The sequence below is a fragment of the Plectropomus leopardus genome, chromosome 11 (genome assembly GCF_026936395.1).
Source record: "Plectropomus leopardus strain MGB_pleo_1.0 chromosome 11, ASM2693639v1, whole genome shotgun sequence".
Taxonomy (NCBI): domain Eukaryota; kingdom Metazoa; phylum Chordata; class Actinopteri; order Perciformes; family Serranidae; genus Plectropomus; species Plectropomus leopardus.
The window spans coordinates 31,998,472-32,017,377 of record NC_142186.1 but is presented as its reverse complement, the minus strand read 5'-3'; the positions used below and the strand labels follow the sequence as shown (position 1 = coordinate 32,017,377).

Sequence of the window (18,906 nt, the reverse complement as noted above, 5' to 3'; positions counted from 1 at the left end):
AGGGATGATGTTTTTATATGGTCGTTTATTGTGTTTTTCTTGCTATTCCTCCTTTTGTGCAAGGGAAACAAAAAAATCTACAATATAAAAAAATACTGTAACATTTTTAAAGTAATTAAGCAATTCGTTATACTACCTCTGAATGAGCAAAAAAATAAATAATACGAATTATTTTAACACTTTGAATAGAATTTTCTATTCTCTTTAAAAAAAATCTCCTTCAATACCTTTTTACAATATATAATATCTCATAATTCTCTCTTATATCTGTTATATATTGCTGTGACAACATCAAATTTCTCCTTCCAACAACAGTATAGAAGTTTTTCGTCAAAAACTAAATTTTATAAGATTACACTTGAACACATCATGAAAACATTATAATTTGCCTTCACTTTATCCTACTTTTTACTAACCAGAGCTTGTACGCATCTTAATGTAACTCAGTGCAAACTTAGCAGTTAGCTCCGACCTCCTGCTGCTAACAGCTAACATTAACAAGCTCTCCTCTTGACGATGTCAACACAGATTCGTGTTTACATGGACATAAATAACTTGTTTATGAGGCTTATCCTGATCATATTTGGGATTTGGTGTTTACATGAGCACAGAGAAATCAGGTTATTCACATCCCATGTATACACCCAGTTTCTTTCAGAGTACTTCAACTGGCATATTTCTCATAAATGGAATATGCTGTTAAAACGCTCAAACACATACATGGAATACTCCAAAAACTCGATCATAAATGTGTTATTCATGTCCGTGTAAACACACTAAATGTAGCATTATAAGGGAAATAACAGGGTATATTCTTAGAAGCGACAACAGTAGGTTTACTGCGACCCTGAAGGCGTCCCAGGGAAGATCTCTGTTCGTCCAAAACATGCTTCTGTTTTCCCCGTGATGCTAGCTGCTACTGGGAAGGTTTCCATTGACTCTCAAATTACACAAATTGAAATTGCGAAGGTAAAATACGCCTAATGGAAACACGTCAATGTTGAAAAAACTCCCATTTATAGCGAAAAAGTTTTTATGCTCGCATGTGGTGGTATTTCGATTCAAACAAGCCATATTTTGCAAAACTGCAATGGAAACACTTTTCTTGCTTTTTTAAGGTCACGTGATGCTATGGTTATGTGCTTGTCGGTAGGAACTGGCTCCCATGATGCAGCAGGCGCTATAGGAGGTGTTATTGCATCACAGAACTCTTTAAAAGTTGAGCAAATCATCCCAAAGTTTTGAGTTCACAATTTCACAGAGAAATTGTGGACTATCACCGCCCAGAAATCCCTCATACATAGCCGCTCCCACGTGTAAGGACCTTGCCTTGCTATTATCGCTGGCATAAAACACTGACGTCACCTTGGATTGGAAATAATGACGGCTAGTGCCATAGAATAAACCTGCTAATGATTTGAACATCCATCGCCATGCTTCTTGGAAAGTTATCGCGAGAGCAGAAGTGGTAGACCATCACTCAGTGGAAACAAAGTCATCTTGCATTTGTGTTTTATCAGTACTTCGAAAATATTGCTTACGTTTTGTGTAAATCTGTATTGGAAACCTGCCTAGTGAGATCTCAGAGCCCATTTGCCAAACAGTCATTGTATTCTTCTTGTACCTGCCCGTTGTGGCTGTTAGTCATGAGCCTTTCTTTTTCGGCTTGGCAGAATTGACATGATGACAGAAAAACATTGTCCGCTGCCATTAATGAATGCAATTTTATTTGCTGATAGTCTATTCAACAGTACGAATATCAGCCAATACCGACGTTCAGCCAATAAATCGGTGCATTCCTAGTTGTTTGGGTTAAACTTATTTCCAGATTGCAAGATTGGTGTAATAACCCATTTTCTCCATGTATCAGGGGGATAGTCCAACCCTTACTATCAGATTAAAGCATTTTGATATTGTGTTGCTGAATTTGTGGCTTGTGTATTTTATCATTTAATTCAAGATACCATCAGGGCTGCTGGCTTTCCTCTCTATCTTTGTCTCTCTTCCATCTGAATTGTTTCTCATGCTCTCTCCTCACCCCTCCTCTCCCTCTACATCCCTGTCTACCCCCTCCTCTCCCTCTCCTCTCCCTATTTTACCTTCCCTGTCCCCCCCCTACACCCCCGTGTGTCTCTCCTCTCTCTCTGTCTCCGCAGTTGTCCTAAGCTGGAGGACCTGCCGCCCGAGCAATGGAGCCACTCTACAGTAAGAAACGCCCTCAAGGAGTTACTCAAAGACATGAATCAGAGCTCTCTGGCTAAAGAATGTCCCTTATCACAGGTGCTGAAGCCCAGTCTGCTTATTTAAAAAAAAAAAAAAAAGATTAACGCCCAACCCCCCTCCTGCTACCATACTGCACAAAAACAAACACCCCTATCTCCATCATCACTGTATTTTATCCTTTACTTATCAAATGCCCTGAGTTTGATCAAGTGGGAAAGAGAATCGGCATAGAAAATCCAAATCAATGGCTATTGTCATTTGTTTGCTGCATGATTTTTTTATTTTTTTGTTTGTTTCTTTTACCGCCCCCGACACACACACACACACACACATACACACACACACACACATGCAACGGCAGCCAAAAAGCAGAGGTGTTGTTGAACGTATGGTTATTGTTAGATAAACATTGGCCCGAACCCAGAACGATCTGGATTGTTTTTGTTCTTTTTCTCATTTAGTTACATTTCGTCGTATCAGGCTGGGTGTACTGCATGTGCGTTCACATGTCAGGTGTTAGATTCTGTGTTTTTTTGTCGGCTGGGAGGTTGGATAGAAAGCACTGGCGCAGATATTGTATTAACAGGCAGTGTAGTCAGTATATCATGGAGGCAGCTCTGGAGTGAATGGAATGAAACGGCAGTATATCTCTCACAAGGGCCAATAATGTGTGTGTGTGTGTGTCTCAGTGTGTGTGTGTGTGAGTGTGGGAGATATGTGTGCTTTTTGTGTATTCGCCCGAGTGTGTTTTTGAAATATATATCAACGTACGGTTATGAGAAAGTGTTATTTGTGTTTTGCATGCGTGTGTGTATTTAGATCCAAGCGTGTGCGTAGGTGCCTTCAGTATGAAGCCAGCTCTCCTCCCAGGCCACCGTATGGTCACCTGGAGACCCTCATTTGCGCTGTGTGTGTGTGTGTGTGTGCATGTGTGTGTGTGTCAGCGGCTGCTCTCAGTGTGTGTGTTTGTGTGTTTAGCCGGGCATGAGCAGTGCGCTGATGATGTAAAGAGTCCCTGGGTGGCGTTCAGGCGGAGCCCAGCCCGGTCTGGTAATCACCCTGTTTACGGTCCATATGTGAAGACGGCTCAGAAGAGAGCACACGCTAGCTCAGAGGATGTAACACATAGGCTCACACACACACTCTCTCTCTTCCTCAGACACACATTCGCTATTTTCAAATACGCACCAGTCTCAAATTAAACTGGAGATTGTTTTAGCTTTCCAGTGAGGATGAAAGACGGTCCTGAAAATATCTTGAACAGAATCTGTTTCTTTCTGTCATGTATGTGTTTTAACAGCCAATTTGTTGCTGAATTCAGATCTAAATGGCATTAAATGGTCTTACATTTTACTGTCAAGCAGAAAATATTGCCAGCCACTGTAGAGTGGTGGTTGCTTCAGTCACTGCACAAAACTCGCAGTAATTTTTACTCTTCTGTTCTCATTTACTACGTTAACATGCACACGAAAGACAATATTCCTACTCAGTCATTTAAATGGTTAATAAAAATGAATATTCCACTAATATTCCTGTTAAATTGCAGCCCTGCATACTCCAAATAACGTGCCCTAATATGTCATTTATTGTGCCAAAATAGAGAAAAGTGGAACAGCTTGTGCCATTTCTCGTCATTGCATCAAAATGGGATTTTTTTTTTTGTGGTCCCAGGTGTCCTCGGGTTGTTGTTAAAGTCATGAAATTTCCCAATGTTATTTTCCAGGCCTGGATATGGAATTAGTTAACATTTTTGAAAAATTGGGAAAGTCATACATTTTGTTGTGTGTAATGAAATTGTTACAGTAATCTCCCGTGGATAACTGTACTTGCAATTTAACATGGCGGCAAATATATTTTCTGTAGCTGTCTAAGTAGCTGAGCTTGTAGCACGTTTTGTTTATTGTTACGTACGTTTCTTCATTTTCTCTGCGCGTTCTGGCCCCTTGATTTATGCCAACTAGCTGAAATTATGTTTGGATAGAGTTGTAATCTGATGTTTGAAAAATGCCAGGCAAGCAGGGCTCGAATCTTTTTTGTCTGTGTTATGGGCCCTTGAAAAGTCATGGAAAGGTTTGGAAACTGTGAACTGTGCAAACACAGCTTCCCACTGTCTCAAAAAGGACAGCGCAAAAATATTTATGATCATCCCAAAACCTGTTGATAACATAGTCTTTCATAATGTTTAAATTAGGTGTGTTTCTCCTCCAACCAGAATTGTGAGCTCTTCTTGTGGGCGTCATTCTCTTCCCCTCAGCCTTGTAAACTGTTGTCTTACCTGTTTGTGTACAGCACATTCATGACAACACATGGAGCTGACTGTAAACAGGCAAGAGGCCCTGTGTCACAAACTGCAGTATAAGCCTCAACTGAAACGCACAATCTGATCCAACAAACCCCAGACTTTTACCCGGGAGCCCGCTGTTTGCTTCCCGAATGAATGTTGAGCCAAACTAGGATGTTTTTTTTGCAAAACATAACCACATGCTTGTGTTGCACAAGGAAAAAGCATAAATATGAGGTATTTTATAGACGTATGTTTATTTTGAAAAGGACTCTATGCATCCAACGAGCAGAAACTGTATATTTTTTGTGAAAACAGAAGTGTATTTTGAAACAAAACAGTGCATAAACAAGCGTAAATTGACACACCTTCCTGGAAAGTCAACAGCGGACAAAGGAGGACACCTTGGGTGTAATATGTAAACGTGAACAGCACAGACAAAGTGGCGATACTTGATGAGTTGAAATGAGAATGTGTTGTACATGTATCCAAATTATGCTCCTAAAACCCGGATAATATCGACATATCCCAAATCCAAGACAGAATTATCTGTCAGCATGACCTGTATTAAATTCAGAACGCTGTCATTTTTGGACAAATAGTAGGATATGACTGTGCATGTAAATGTAGTCCAGATATCACATATAAATCATATCTTTATTGTTTCTCAACAAAATGTAAGCCTCGATTTTTAAAACTTAACTAACATTTATTAGATTTTGGCTGGTCCTTAATTTATTTATTAATTCTATTTCTAGTTTCAGGCAAAAAAATACTACTAATCCAGTTTTATGTATAATTTAAAGGGAAACTGGCAGCCTTGCCATGCAGTGCCTCCATACCCTGATGGTCTACATGTCTCTGCCTTGTTCAAACATGGCTGCCATGATGGCGTTTGACATCTGTTACTCAGTGGGGTTTCCTGTGGCCTGCTACACCCATAGAGCGGCGGTTTGTTCCTCCTAAACCCAACTGGTTTACTGCTCTGGTTGTCACAAACTAGGGATGTCCCCATGTTGCCTCGATACATGGACTCCCTGCCATGTGAGTGATGATGTCACCATGTAGTCTGAGGAGAAGGTGAGAGGGCGGGGAGCATTTGGCCCCCTCCTCTGAGGTTGTCCAAAAAAAGTAAAATGAGTGGGAGGAGAAAGGGGCGTTACAGAAGGGAACAGATGATTGGCATCTTTTCAGGATTAGCGTTTCCGTGATATTCTGCTGCGTAATCCCGGACCAAAAAGAGAGGTTAACAGATGAGAGAATCACAGCAAGTGAGTGAAAGAGAATTAGCCCACCTCTGAACAGAGCGCTGAAGAGGGAGGGGGAGGAGGGCTGGTAGAGCGGGGAGGGGAGGGCGGCAGGGGGTTATTTTGTGAAATGCTGCTTTTGTCCGGCATCTTGTCAAACATTTAGTTTGATTCTTTTGTTGCGGGGAGTCATGCTTTGTGTGTTCGGGCTACAAATGGCACGAGGAAACTCCGGCCGAGAAAATGTATTCACTCATGTCCATTTTCATTCCTCTACACTTGTGTGAAACAGCTTTAAAAAGTCAAATCTTGGAGAATCGTCATCCAAATACAGGGCTCATATGGTCATGAAAAACCTGGAACAGTCATGGAATAGCAATTTTCGGGCCTGGAAAAGTTTTGGAAAAGTCTTGGAATTTTGTTTCACAAACTTGTGTAATAACACTCAACGTGTTCAAGGTCTCTGAGATATTTGAAAATCCAACAAGCGTTTGTTTGTGAAGTTTCGGGCTGTGATAAATGGTGTAATTTTGGTGATTTTGAAGAATTATTTTCTTTTAAATCACCTAAAATGTTTAAAGAAAAAATACTATGTCATTTTTTATAGAAATAAAAATCGCCAAATATTTTTCTTTAAAAGTCACCAAAAAAATCTTTAAAAATAAAAAAAAGTCAAAATTTCTACTTAACTAAAATTTTAAAGACAAAAAAATCTGCAAAAATGTTTAAAGAAAACAAAACATGGGCATTCAATTCAATTCAATTCATTAAAAAATCTTACAGAAAAAAAATCGCCACAATTTTTCATATTTAGCTTTGAGCCCTTTGAGGTCCCTCCACAGTGCAAAAAAATTATTTGGCATGCCTCCCCACACCACCCCCTCCCCTCATAAAAAATGAACAGTCCCTAAGTTATATTTTAACATCAATTTTTAATCCTGTTCTGAATTAATTGTTTTTTTTTAATATTATATATTTTAAAAAGCCATTACACAGTAATACAAAAAGAACCAATAATGGGTATCGATGGTCGTTTCAGAGAATGTATGACCTTTAAAATTTGCCTCAACTTCATGGGAAAGTAATGGGCGTTTATTAGTAAAAATGTGTATCAGCGCTGTGAATAAAACTTGTCGTGATTCCATTTCAATCAGCCAATCAGGCTTATTATTTTTCTCTGAGGTTGCTACCAAGCTTAGCAACCCCCTTTGCCCATGTTCACAGAAACTATGGCAACAAACGAGATCCCCTCCCCACCTCACCCCACTCTTTCCCATTGCCACCACCTCTTCTTGCCCACCCCCTGCTCACTCTCACTGGGCGGCCCCTGATGCACCAGCTGCTGCGTTGCGTAGCAGCAAATAGTCATCAAAATGCCATCTTTGCAGGCCTTCACCACCTCGGCAGCCATAGGCGCAACCTGCTTGCCAGTGTACTTGTGTGCATGTGTGCATGTGTATATGTGTGTGTGTTCGGCTGAAGGGAGCATGGGGGGTGGGGGGGTCATCCCAGTTGAGGTGGATATGTGCCATAATTGAGCTGTGTTAGATGTTGGCGAGAGACAAGGCGCAGTGTTGCAAATGGGATGTGCTTTTTCCCCAGCTGATTCAAGACATCAGGCTAAGTTGGAATGTGTGTGTGCATTTGTGTGTTTAATTGTGTACGTGCATGTGTGTTAATCTGCGTGTGTGCATTTGTGTAACTGTGCCATGTGTGTGTGTCTGCAGGGGTTGTACTTTGTGTGTGTTTGCATTTGCCAGTGTGTGCACCACACTCTAACGCTGGCAGCTGGGTGCCCACAGTACCTGCCTGCTGCACCGCTATTCTCTCTCTCACAGACACACACACACATGCACACACACCACACACGCACACACATGCCCCCTCTCTCTTCCTGTCTCCCATGATGGGGAGTGGAGTAGATGTTGGGGACCGATAGTAGCCCAGTGCCACTTCCTGGTCTTGCTGATAAGCTCTCTGTGCTGCAGATGGCTATCACTTAAAGGACCCACACACACGCTCATGCACACACAAACACAGTGGCACGCACACACACACAGAGCCAAGCTACCTGTTGACAAGCCCTAGCACAGCCCTCCTGCTGGCACCACAGTGGCAGCAGAGGCTCTGGTTATCTGCTTGATTTCACTTAGTGCGTATGCGCGTGTGTGTGACGGAGCAGTGGGGAGAGCAGGAGAGAGAGGCAGAATAGGTGTGTGTGTGTATTGTTTCGTTCACACATCCACGCGGGGCCCCCTGTGAGAGGTAGAGTGATGTATTGAGGGAGAGGGCTGATTAATGAGGAGCGTTTATTAGAACATCTGTGTCAAAGATGGCGGAGAAAGAGGGAGCGAGAGAGACAGAGAGAAAGACGGGAAGAGAGAGAGAAAGGCACACCGTCTTCTGCAGGTCTCCTGTTTGTTGCCTGGAGCCGCTTTAGCCCAGATATACTGTAAATAAAACATGGCAGGCTGGAGGAGAGGAGTTCATTATCCCACTGACTTAAAGGAGAACTCTTCTTACTTTAAATGTTTTTTACATGGATCTCTGGCTGGGGAGTTGACTACCAGAACCAGGTTGAACTGGATTGTGTGGTTTGCTGCTCTCACAATCGTCAGTAAATCAACAACAAAACCATTCCAGGCTTATGCTTATCATAAGAAATAAACAGAAATTATCATTTAAACACCATAGAAGGGTGCAGTTGCTGTTTCCCGATGCCAATATTGCATAAATTTCAAAAGAAGGAGCCACTTCATGCATAAATGTATGACCCATTAAAAGGCCAATTCTGACTTCCTCACCCTAACCTGAACTCTATCAGGCCTCTCATTGAATGAAGGCTTTTCACTGGATCTATTAAAGACTGCTTTGTTATACCATGCAAGTCCAAATGCAGACCTCTTCACCCTCCGTTTTTTTCTTCGTCATGTCGGCACGCTGCACCACAGCATGGTTTGCACAAATTTACACCCAGCTGCTAAGTGAATGTAACAAAGTGCAAATACATCTGACACGATGCGGTACGAGCTGGGTGACAGTCTTGTCAATTACAGATACATGTAAGTGAGCTCTTCCTCAAAATTTAATTGCTGTTGCCTCCTCTTATTTGCATTATTGCGCCAAGATGTGGCTTTTAGCACAGTCTATAGAGTAGTCTTTTTTTTTTTATTAATAGCCCAACACAGAAGTTAGAGTCAACCTGGTTCACTCGGCCAGAAGCCTTTGGGATTTTTCCATTGCATTTTGGATTATTGCAGAAATAAAGCGTTTGTGGCAAACAAAAGTTTATGAAACTTACTAGAGGTGGAAGTCACTTCTTTCATCATGATACAATATATAAATTCTTTGGAGAACAATGCAGTTTTTTTGATCCAATTCAGTTTAGGACCCTGCGATGGATATGAACCAATACCAGTACATATCATCAATGTTTTGGTATTTTTTTTTTTCAGAGCTGCTTACCATTATCTGCCAGGTGCTAGCCCACTAGCAATGATTGAATGTTTAGGAAAGAGGCGTGCTTGGGTGGAAATGGTGACCCAGATGTGGCATGGGAATTACAGAATGAAAAAGTATCTCAAAATGACGCTATGTATCGATATTTTCACTTTGCATTGATAATATTGGCCTGTTGATCATTGAGTCAACATATTGATCCAATCGATGCATATTTATACCCCTAATACTTCCATATTTTGTTCAGCAACGTTACAAACGAACTACGCTACAGCCACAAAATTTTGACATTGCCACCATAACAAGGCCATAAAGCCGTGTTCAGTTCTGTAGTCGTCATTTAGCCACTTGTTAGCAACTGTCCTTTTAAAGACACATAAAAGCTTTAAAATTCAGAAGTGTAAGTGACATGTTCTATGTCATAGAACAAAACGTGAAAGCCTCTTAAGCTTTTGTTAACCACAGACCCTATTGAAGGCATCTAACCAAAAACCTATTTTAAAAAACCATTCACTTCAAGACCAGGAAACCAGAGGTGCTAAAATGCTATCATTTAGCACCACTCACTCCAAACCGACCTAAAAATCTATTGAGGTCAAGACTAGGGAACCAGTGCAAGAAAGCTAACTTTTTATGCAGTTTTAAGGCTCCTTTTTGCAGCACTCTGTCTTTAAGAGCTCCTCTTTAACGAACTCTTACATGTGTTATCGGCCACAAACGGGCAACATAAAACTCTTTGTAGGAGGAGGTATCAGATGATTAAAATAGCTCTGGTTGACGTAGTCTTTAAAGTGGACTATTTTTTGCATTAGTTCACCTTTGAGCAGATCCCTCCCTGCTACAGTTTGACAAAGGAAACTTTTTTTTCCTGTTGGCAGGATCCTCGAGAACTTTTCTCACATTTGTGCCATGAAGTTAAGCAGTTCGTCCTGGCTGAACTTGGGTGAGACCTCGCAGTGGTGTCATTGCGTAGAGCTTTAATAGAGAGGTCAGGAGTTCAGAGTCAGATCGACCTCTCTGACAGCACAGCTGCCATCCTTTACCCTCCTTTTGTGCAGGAAAGCTGGAGAACCAGACTCATCCTCTCCCTGTTCATTGTGCTCGTGCCTCCATGCTGCTCTGCCAGAAGGTTCCCCCCGCCATCCTCCGAGCGCATATATTATAGAAAATGATAAAGATGGCATACCTGTAATTTGAAAACAGATGGTTTGGTTCTTTTGAATATTTATAACAATCAAAAACAATTTCTTCTGCACCAACCTCGCTATTCGCCCGGAGGCCGGCAAGGTGTTAAAACATTCATTTTAATGAAACTGGAAGGGAAAGAAAAATATCGCCTCTTTGTTTTTCTGAGGCGAAGGAGGATGGTTGAAGTGAATGCAGAGAGGGCAAAGAATCGACTATAAAGGGGGAGATGGCAGCACACGTGCATCGGAGAACGACATGCTCAGTGCGGCCCTCAGTCTGCTTGAAGTTGTTGTCTTTAACAGATTGTATAAATAAAGAGCTAAAAAATAAAAGAGGTTTATCTGTTTACATCGCCCGACTCCCCAGATGCTGATATTGAATGCGCCGCTATCTTCTTTCCCTTTGAAGGTAAATATCTTTGCTGCCGTCTGCGCTTGATGTCAACAGACTCAGAACTCAGTTGACCTTATGATTTACCCACTCTGAAACGAAAAAAAGACAAACTCAACGGCATTTGATAAAAAAGAACCGATAAGGCCTTGCTTGATTTAATTTGTTTTACCTTTAGAAGACGCGATCCAAAAATTTCTGCATGTCTGATACTTTTCAGTTGGCTTTTTTTTTTTTTTTTTTTTATTAGTGCTGGGTTTTACCCTGTCCCTATCTTTTATTTGTTTTGACAAGCTACAGTGTTACTGCATGTTTCACAAGCTTTAATATTATGTCTGTATTTTCCACAATGGGAATCTAAAGTCTCTCTCTCGTTCTCTCTCCCTCTCAATCAATCTCTCTCTTTCAGAGTATGATTTCCTCCATTGTGAACAGCACTTACTATGCAAATGTGTCGGCGGCGAAGTGTCAGGAATTTGGGCGCTGGTATAAACATTTCAAGAAGACAAAAGATATGATGGGTAAGCAAAACGGAGGGGCGCAAAGTATGGCGCTCACACTTTTGTCTCTTTACACACACATTTCACACACATACACACCAGTCGCCGTTACAATATGTTCTCTAACCAACCGTCTCTTTGTCTCCCTGCTGTTGCATGAGGCAGAAATACATTTTTATTTTGTTATCTAATAATTCAAGACACTGTTTTGCAGTTGAGCACAGTGTTATCTTTGATTCATCTGTTGTAGCTTTAACTAACACTAATGCAAAATTGAGGCCTCGACTGTTTTATTTTTTGTTTGTTTGTGAGTGAGTGCAGCGCTTAAGTATTCCATGAACAAAAGGCAGCAATGACTTCAACCGGCCACCGCCTAGTCTGAAATTCAATTAGATTTTCTTATCAGCCACAACGCATGCTTTATATTATCTCAAAAAAAAATCCCCTTTGACCCGCCAGGAAATGAGGTTATATGATACTAGTAGCGCCCCAGCTGGAGATAGAATACCGATATATTTTTATGTCTTTTGATTAAGCAGAACACCGCTCCGTTGCGAGGCTCATAAGGCAGTGTAATGTTGAGATATTAGCTTTAACAATCTGTTGAACAATCTTTTTTCTTTGCCAGTGCACTACTGCTCGCCGTGATGACAGATGAGATATTATATCAAAATGTTTTCACAGCCTCCATGCAAATAGCGTGTTGTGATCATATCTTATCTGATGTTTTTTTTCTCTCTCTCTTCTGTTAAAGTGGCAACATATGCTGAGAACATTATTTACTTAAGACCTGCTGTACTTGTGTATCCTCTTGCATACTCCTACACATTTTCTGTCACAATTGTTTTCTATCTGGTTTTATTTTGCTAAAAAACGAGGCTGCCGCAGCTGCTAGTATGGCCTGGGTGATGCTGGTGTTGTAAATGTCATAATTGTGCTTAGCTGGAGTGGGAGAGAAGTACTGTAGGAAGCATTAACCCTCTGTTTCTCTCCTCACAATTCTGTGTGTGTGTCTGTGTGTGTGTATGTATGTGCGTGCCCTGCCATCTGACTGTGCAGGCATGCGCCAACCCTCCCAGCTGGAGGGCTACCTGGGGACGTGTGTCCTCCGTGAGAGCCCGCGTGCCAATGCACTAGGTATGTCGCAACATGGGCACACACACACAAACACACCCTTGTTTTTTTGTTGTTTTCTTTGCTGTGGAGGACATTGCACTGACACAAATTAATTCCTTAGAGACTAACCATATCCTCATACTGTAACTTTAACCCAAAAACCCAAAGCTATTGATGCAGTCGGTGTCTAATCATAGTTAAGGGGCGTGGTGAGGGTGAAGTTGCTGACAGGGAAATAGTTCTTTTCTCCAGCTTGTAAATGACCAAAAGTGTGTTTTATTAAACTCACATAGGAGACACGATTACATTTACTATAGACTATAATAAAACTTACCAAAAATATCAGTTCCCTGCAGCATTAACGCATTTGATGCAACAGATTGGCATGTTTTATTAAACGCCATGAATGTTTCCAGACAGTGTGGCAGTGTTAACGTCACTCAGTGCTGTTAGACAACATGCTATAACGTTAGCACACGGGTATTTGCAACCTCAAGAACTACAGGTCACTTGGAGACTCACAACTTTTTGATTAGTGGTAAACTGGCAATACTGTTTGGATAAAGTGTTTTATCCTTTATGTTTGCCAGAAACAATATCGCCATCACCATCGCAAAGGCTCAGCCTATTATTATAAGTGTCTGACAACAATATGGAAAGGATTCATACAGAGAGAGACCCTAAAAACAGCCCAGAAGTCATCATCACCAAACACACCAAACGCCATGTAATTAATCCTAATTTATATGTGTATAGATCCATATATATAGCTCCAGCATATGTATATCTCAGTGGTGTGAATTCAGGGTTTATTCCAACTAAACAAGAGTTGGTGATTGTTTAAACAGTGGAAAGACAAACCAAGATGGTTTTATTTGGTAGTTTTATTTTTGTGTCTGTTGACTTCAAACTAAGTGTATTTTACGATGTTAAAATTGGTGTTAATTTAAATGAATTGTGGTGGGTTTGGCGATAGTAATTTTTAGGGCTGTAAAAGGATTTTACTCTGTAATAAAAACGTCTCTCTCAGAAGAGATTGTTTCCATAATTTTTTCAGACACTTAAAATAACAATCTGAGTCTGTCAGTGGCAAAAATAAGCTCTTTTAGTGGTCATAACGCAGCACAGCGGGAACATGACCTGAGTGTTTACATTGCAACCTGGCTGCTGTCTTGCTCAAAACTGGACCTTTTCCAAAATTGTTGTTCCTTTTAGTTGCTTAGACAAAAAAACATGGGAGAACAGTGTCCAGGGTGAAATATACCCTTTATTTCTGATTTTTTTAAAGTTTATTTGATGTGCAGAAACTCTGTTTTCCCCTTCAGTGTACAAGTTTGCAAAATTTTGTGGACTGTATCTATAACCTTGATTTAAAAAATATATATATATTTAACCCAAAAATGTGGTGCTTTAATTTATCAGGACCAGTTCTTGTCACCATAAAGTGACTATAAACACATTTTGATAGATTTGGGGCATAAACACACAAACACACACAAACACAGTGGTTTTCTAACTCGTGAGGAGCTACATTCCTTCCTTAATACCTAAACTTAGCACTTATTGTTAAGTGCCTTTCTTGTCTAAGATGAATCTCAATTAAAATCTTAATCTTAATCCCAAAACCAAATATCATTTTAAGGCCCCATTAAAATGAAAAAGACTTTGTTAGCTCATACTCCTATTCTGAATTTGGAAACAATCCTTCCTTCACCCTTCTCATCTCACCCTGTAATTTAAAATGACACCAGCATCATGGGCACAATCTCAACATGAAGTCCCTTTTCTACAAGAACATATCAAAATCTTAAACCTTTTGACTTTACAGAAGCATAAACAGCTAAACTGGTTCTGTGTTTTCGTGTCGCTCTCTCCGAGGCCATCAAGCCCTGATAAGAACAAAACCACCAACGTACACAGAAACAGCGATAACAATCTCGAGATGTGCTTACACACATTCACCCAAACTCCAGCACCCATGTATCTTGTTAGCCAAACCTCAGACACAAAAAAAAAACCTTGGCGCACAAGCCTCAGGTGCCCACCCATCGCTCGTTCCCGACCTCAGTATTCATGACGTGCTGCTGGCTGCTGTATGTGGCCGCCAATGGCAGGAAGAGAAAGAGCTGGTGAAACGCCAAGTGTGAAGGCAGGAAGAGAGCGCGGCACGGTCACCCTTTTGTGCTTTGGCAGTGGCGTCAAATGTGACTCTGCATTTACTTCACCGCACTGCATTTAGCAAGCAGTTTGAGCCTGAAGTCAAGGGGAATAAGTACCTGGTCACAGGTACTGGCAAGCCGCTCCGCCGCCCTGCCAGCTGAAGTGGTGTTACCGGCCGCCAGCAACTGTGGCGTCTCTTCTTTTGAGGTGGCAACGCTAGTGCAGGGAAGCCAACGCAGAAGAGAGAGTTGGGTCACTTTGTGCGTCTCTCTTTCTCGTTCCCTGTCTCTCTCTCTCTCTCTCTCACACACACTCCCTCCCTCCCTCAGCCCACATCCCATTCCCATTGTGTGTTTAATCCGGGGCTCTTTTGTGGCAGGATTCCACACGAGGACTCCCGCTTCTGTGGCAGCCTTTTTCTCCCAGGGCCTGCCATGCTCTTCTGTCACCCCTTCTCTTTTCAATTTGCATGGAAATGCCTCCGTGTGCCTGTGTGTTTGTGTGTTGTGAGCATGCCCCCCAGCAGTCTGTGTGAGCGAGCATATGCACACACACACACACACACACATAAATACACACACACACATTCACATATGAGTGAATAGACACGCCATACCATCAGAGCCAGGGAATGCCAGGGATTATGGGAAGAGATGTGATTATTACCAAGATTTTTTTTTTTGTTTTGTTTTTTTTTCCCCCACATCATTTGTTTTCGACAAACGCTCAATAGACCCGTCTTGGCCGGGTGTTTTGTGCTTGCTGACAGTTAAGAAACAGGCAGCTCAAACACACGATTATTGTGGGTATTTTTGGAAAACATCCATGCACTTAATCTTTCATCTGCTGAAAAATTCAGCTTGTTGAAGACTCGCCCCCCTCCCTTCCCTCCTCTCTTCCCCATAACAGCAATTTACGCTTTTCACAATCTCATACGACGCTTTTCTGTGGGATGTGGAGGCCGCAGCACACTTCTAAGGTGTTAATGTTGCCATCCGTATAAATTCTTAAATGCTGCCCCCTCACTCACTCACTCGGCATCGTGCACGCAGAAAGCCTCAGCGTATGTGGATTCCTTAAAGAGAGGCGGAAACCTGAAAACATTCAGCGGCTCCAAATGCTCATTCACTTCACTGTGGGTAGTACTTTGAATGTTAAATCATTGTTTTCATCCTCTAAGCACATCATTTAAACCTGTCTTAAAATATTCCCTAGCAGCCATTATGGACTTAAAGATTCCCAAAGCTGGAGATGCCGCAAAAATCTCCAAAACGCCATTAAATGACGGCACATGGAATGTTTTTTTTTTTTAATCTGCCAGACAGTTCAAGTCAAGTATCCTCCAATGTGCTCCTTCTGTCTGCGTTCATCTATGTTTACACCATATTGGCTAGCTTGTGTTACTTATTTTGGAATTAAGGATGTAAAGAGAGATTCATCAGCATAGCTACAGTGTTTTTGGACACACACACACACACACACACACACACACACACACACACACACACACACACACATTAATACTGCACCTACACATACACACAATCCACTGTCTCTTTTTCCCCACGTGATGAGGCCACAGACGTTCTGAACTTAATTTCGAAGGCATGGGTTGTGAGAGACACAGGTCAAACACAATGAAGCTCTTATATTTGTGTTTCCTTTTTTTTTTTTTTTTTTTAACTAGTCGTTATGGGATCAGCTGTGTCATATCCAATCAGGAAAGAGGCCTGTGAAGGGTACTGGTTAGGGGAAAAACACTATCTCCTGTTTATTTTTGTTGGTGGTTTGTAGACATGAATATCTACTGGCTGCAAAAAAAGTATTCTCCTTCCATTGGTCATGAAATGAAACGGTAATGTTAGAGGCTAAGATTAACTGGAGGCTAAAGTATGAGCAGATCTGATGAATTTGTTCTTATCAGAGACTGTGCCTATGGTGACATTAACCTTTTCGAAACCTGAGCAAATTGGCTTGATTTTTTTCAAAAACATGGAAAGAAATTAACACGAAATTAGCACGAGATTATTTAAAAGTACAAAAAAATTGCCTGAGAGTTACTTTAAAAAACAAGGCCATTACCTGGAAAAGTGTTTAAAAATGTTTCACGTAATTAAAATATGTAATAGTGATCATTTTTCCTTTGCCTTTTTCCTTTTTCTCCAGGCATTTATTTATTTTCTAAATCTAATTTCTTACAATTTCTTGAACATTTCTTACTAAATTTTTCATTGCCTTTTTGGACATTTTTTTTAAGAAGACACCAACTTGCTCTGGGTTTAAAGATGAAAATGCTTGTGAAAGGCATCTGAAATCAGCACAAGAAAGGTGTTGCTCCAGGTTTCAAGGGGTTAAACTGATGTTCATAAGTTTGAGATTAAAGTTCAACTTTCATTGGATTCTCCAGCACTTCTAGTTAAGGTTTTTCATCTCTTCCTCCTTCTCCACTTTTGTGTTTTCTCTCTGAATTTTGTGTTAGATTTTAAAACAAAGACTTGCTTTTCTGTCTTTGTCTCTTCTGTCCTCCACTTTCGCCTTTTCCTGCAGCAGAGATGGATGGCCTGTCCGACCTCTCTCCACCCGGCTCTAATCACAGCCACAACCACAACCACAACCACCTGGGCTTCTCCCAGCAGCAGCAGCCCATTCCCGGCAGCACAGCAGAGCAGACCCCCTCCTCACCGGTGCCCCCGCTGCCCCACGCTCCGCCGCCACACGGCGGTCAGACCGGCGGCCGACAGCCCCAGCTCCCCGGTCTGCACCACCCGGGCCTGGTGTCCACGCCCATCAGTCCCCAGCTGGTCAACCAGCAGCTCGTGATGGCACAGATCCTCAACCAGCAGTACGCAGTAAACCGGCTGCTGGCGCAGCAGTCCCTGTCGCAGCAGTACCTCAACCACCCCCCTGTCAACCGCAACTCCCACAGCAAGCCCATGGAGCCGCAGGTGGCGTCGAACACGGAGGTGTCTGTCGAGATTTACCAGTGGGTGAGGGACGAGCTGAAGCGGGCCGGCATCTCGCAGGCCGTCTTCGCGCGTGTGGCCTTCAACAGAACCCAGGTGAGAGGGGGAGACAGACGGGCTGGAGTGACACCTCTAACTTAAAAACAACAAAAATAATAATGCTGTTAGGGCTATGCTTTAATAATATTAACAATATATAATGTTATTCATGTTAGCGGAACCGATGTTTGTCATAGACTTTGATATCAGTCAAATTTATTTAAAAAATTGGTGTGCCATGTGAGACATAACGATCAGGTATTATTTTATGTACATTAGTATTGCCATTTAACAATTACTCCGAAATCTGCAGTTCCTCTAATGGCCACTTAAGGCTGGCTACAAGAGTGACTCAAATCCCCACAGAGGCCCCTGTGTTAAAGTGCCCAACTTTACCGCAGACAAAAACACGTTTACAACCTGGTACAACAAAAAAAAGGTTTTGGACACTATCGCTAATTTCAACATTCATGACAATTCTACAGGGGTTGAATTTTTATCCAAACAACGACCGTTTTGGTCTCTATTGTTAATTTCCGTCTTTGTGACAACTGTACATGGGGTGAATTCTTGAATAACTCACTCGTTAACATTTTATTATAGCCTGTATAATTAATGGCGTGGCTGCTTTGAGTGACAGGCTTTCAGCGAGGCGTCAACACAGTATGAATCTTGTCTGCCGTAAGTCACTTCTGGCTCCCAAAACCCAAGATGGCAACAGCCAAAACTCAAGGCTTCAAAATGGAAGCACACAAACCAATGGTTGGCGCTATGGTGGTTACATCCAACAGTCTATGATAGCATCTTGTATTTGCTTCATCATTTAAGGTTCATTGAAGATATAATTAAATTTTTTTTTGTAAAATTAAATTCCTGTTTAATTTTATGCCCTGGTCTGACTCAGATTTCCACATGGTAATAAAGCACTGGGAGTACAAACAGCATATTTAAAAACATCATGTGGTACCACTAAAGTTACAGGGAGTAGATCCAAAAAATTTCACCTTAAATGTTTCAACACTCCCACTTTTGAAATCAAACTACACAAAACACTCAAAGTGTGTCCCTCACTGTCAAAGATGCCGCACCGACAACTTGTCTCAGGAAGTCATAAAACAATTTCATTGGACCTTTTTACAAAGAAACACTAAAAAAAAACGGCTGGCATTTGAATTCATTTCCACAGTTCGTATCTCATTCATAATTCTCACTCCAATAATCCAGCACCTCTACTGTACTTCAAGACAGCTGGCAGCCTGCCATGTGAGAGACCCGGGCTCGGTCATGGCGTGTGTTCTCTCCCTGCCAAAATATGTGGTTTCACTTCATAGTCAGGGGCC

The 18,906-nt window shown here is 41.6% G+C and overlaps 1 protein-coding gene across 11 annotated transcripts in view; it reads left to right on the top strand.

The window, feature by feature from the left end:
* The window catches only part of satb1b (SATB homeobox 1b), a 76,139-nt gene that overhangs the window by 23,020 nt on the left and 34,213 nt on the right, over positions 1-18,906 (top strand). For 3 of the 11 annotated variants that reach the window (XM_042489899.2, XM_042489902.2, XM_042489900.2), the window contains 4 exons: positions 2,157-2,280; positions 11,198-11,309; positions 12,348-12,425; positions 17,112-17,623. In XM_042489899.2, the coding sequence (XP_042345833.1) occupies positions 2,157-2,280; positions 11,198-11,309; positions 12,348-12,425; positions 17,112-17,623 (826 nt within the window). The remainder of the gene's footprint in view (positions 1-2,156; positions 2,281-11,197; positions 11,310-12,347; positions 12,426-17,111; positions 17,624-18,906) is intronic. The other 8 variants (XM_042489903.2, XM_042489907.2, XM_042489901.2 and 5 more) reach the window with 5 other exon arrangements.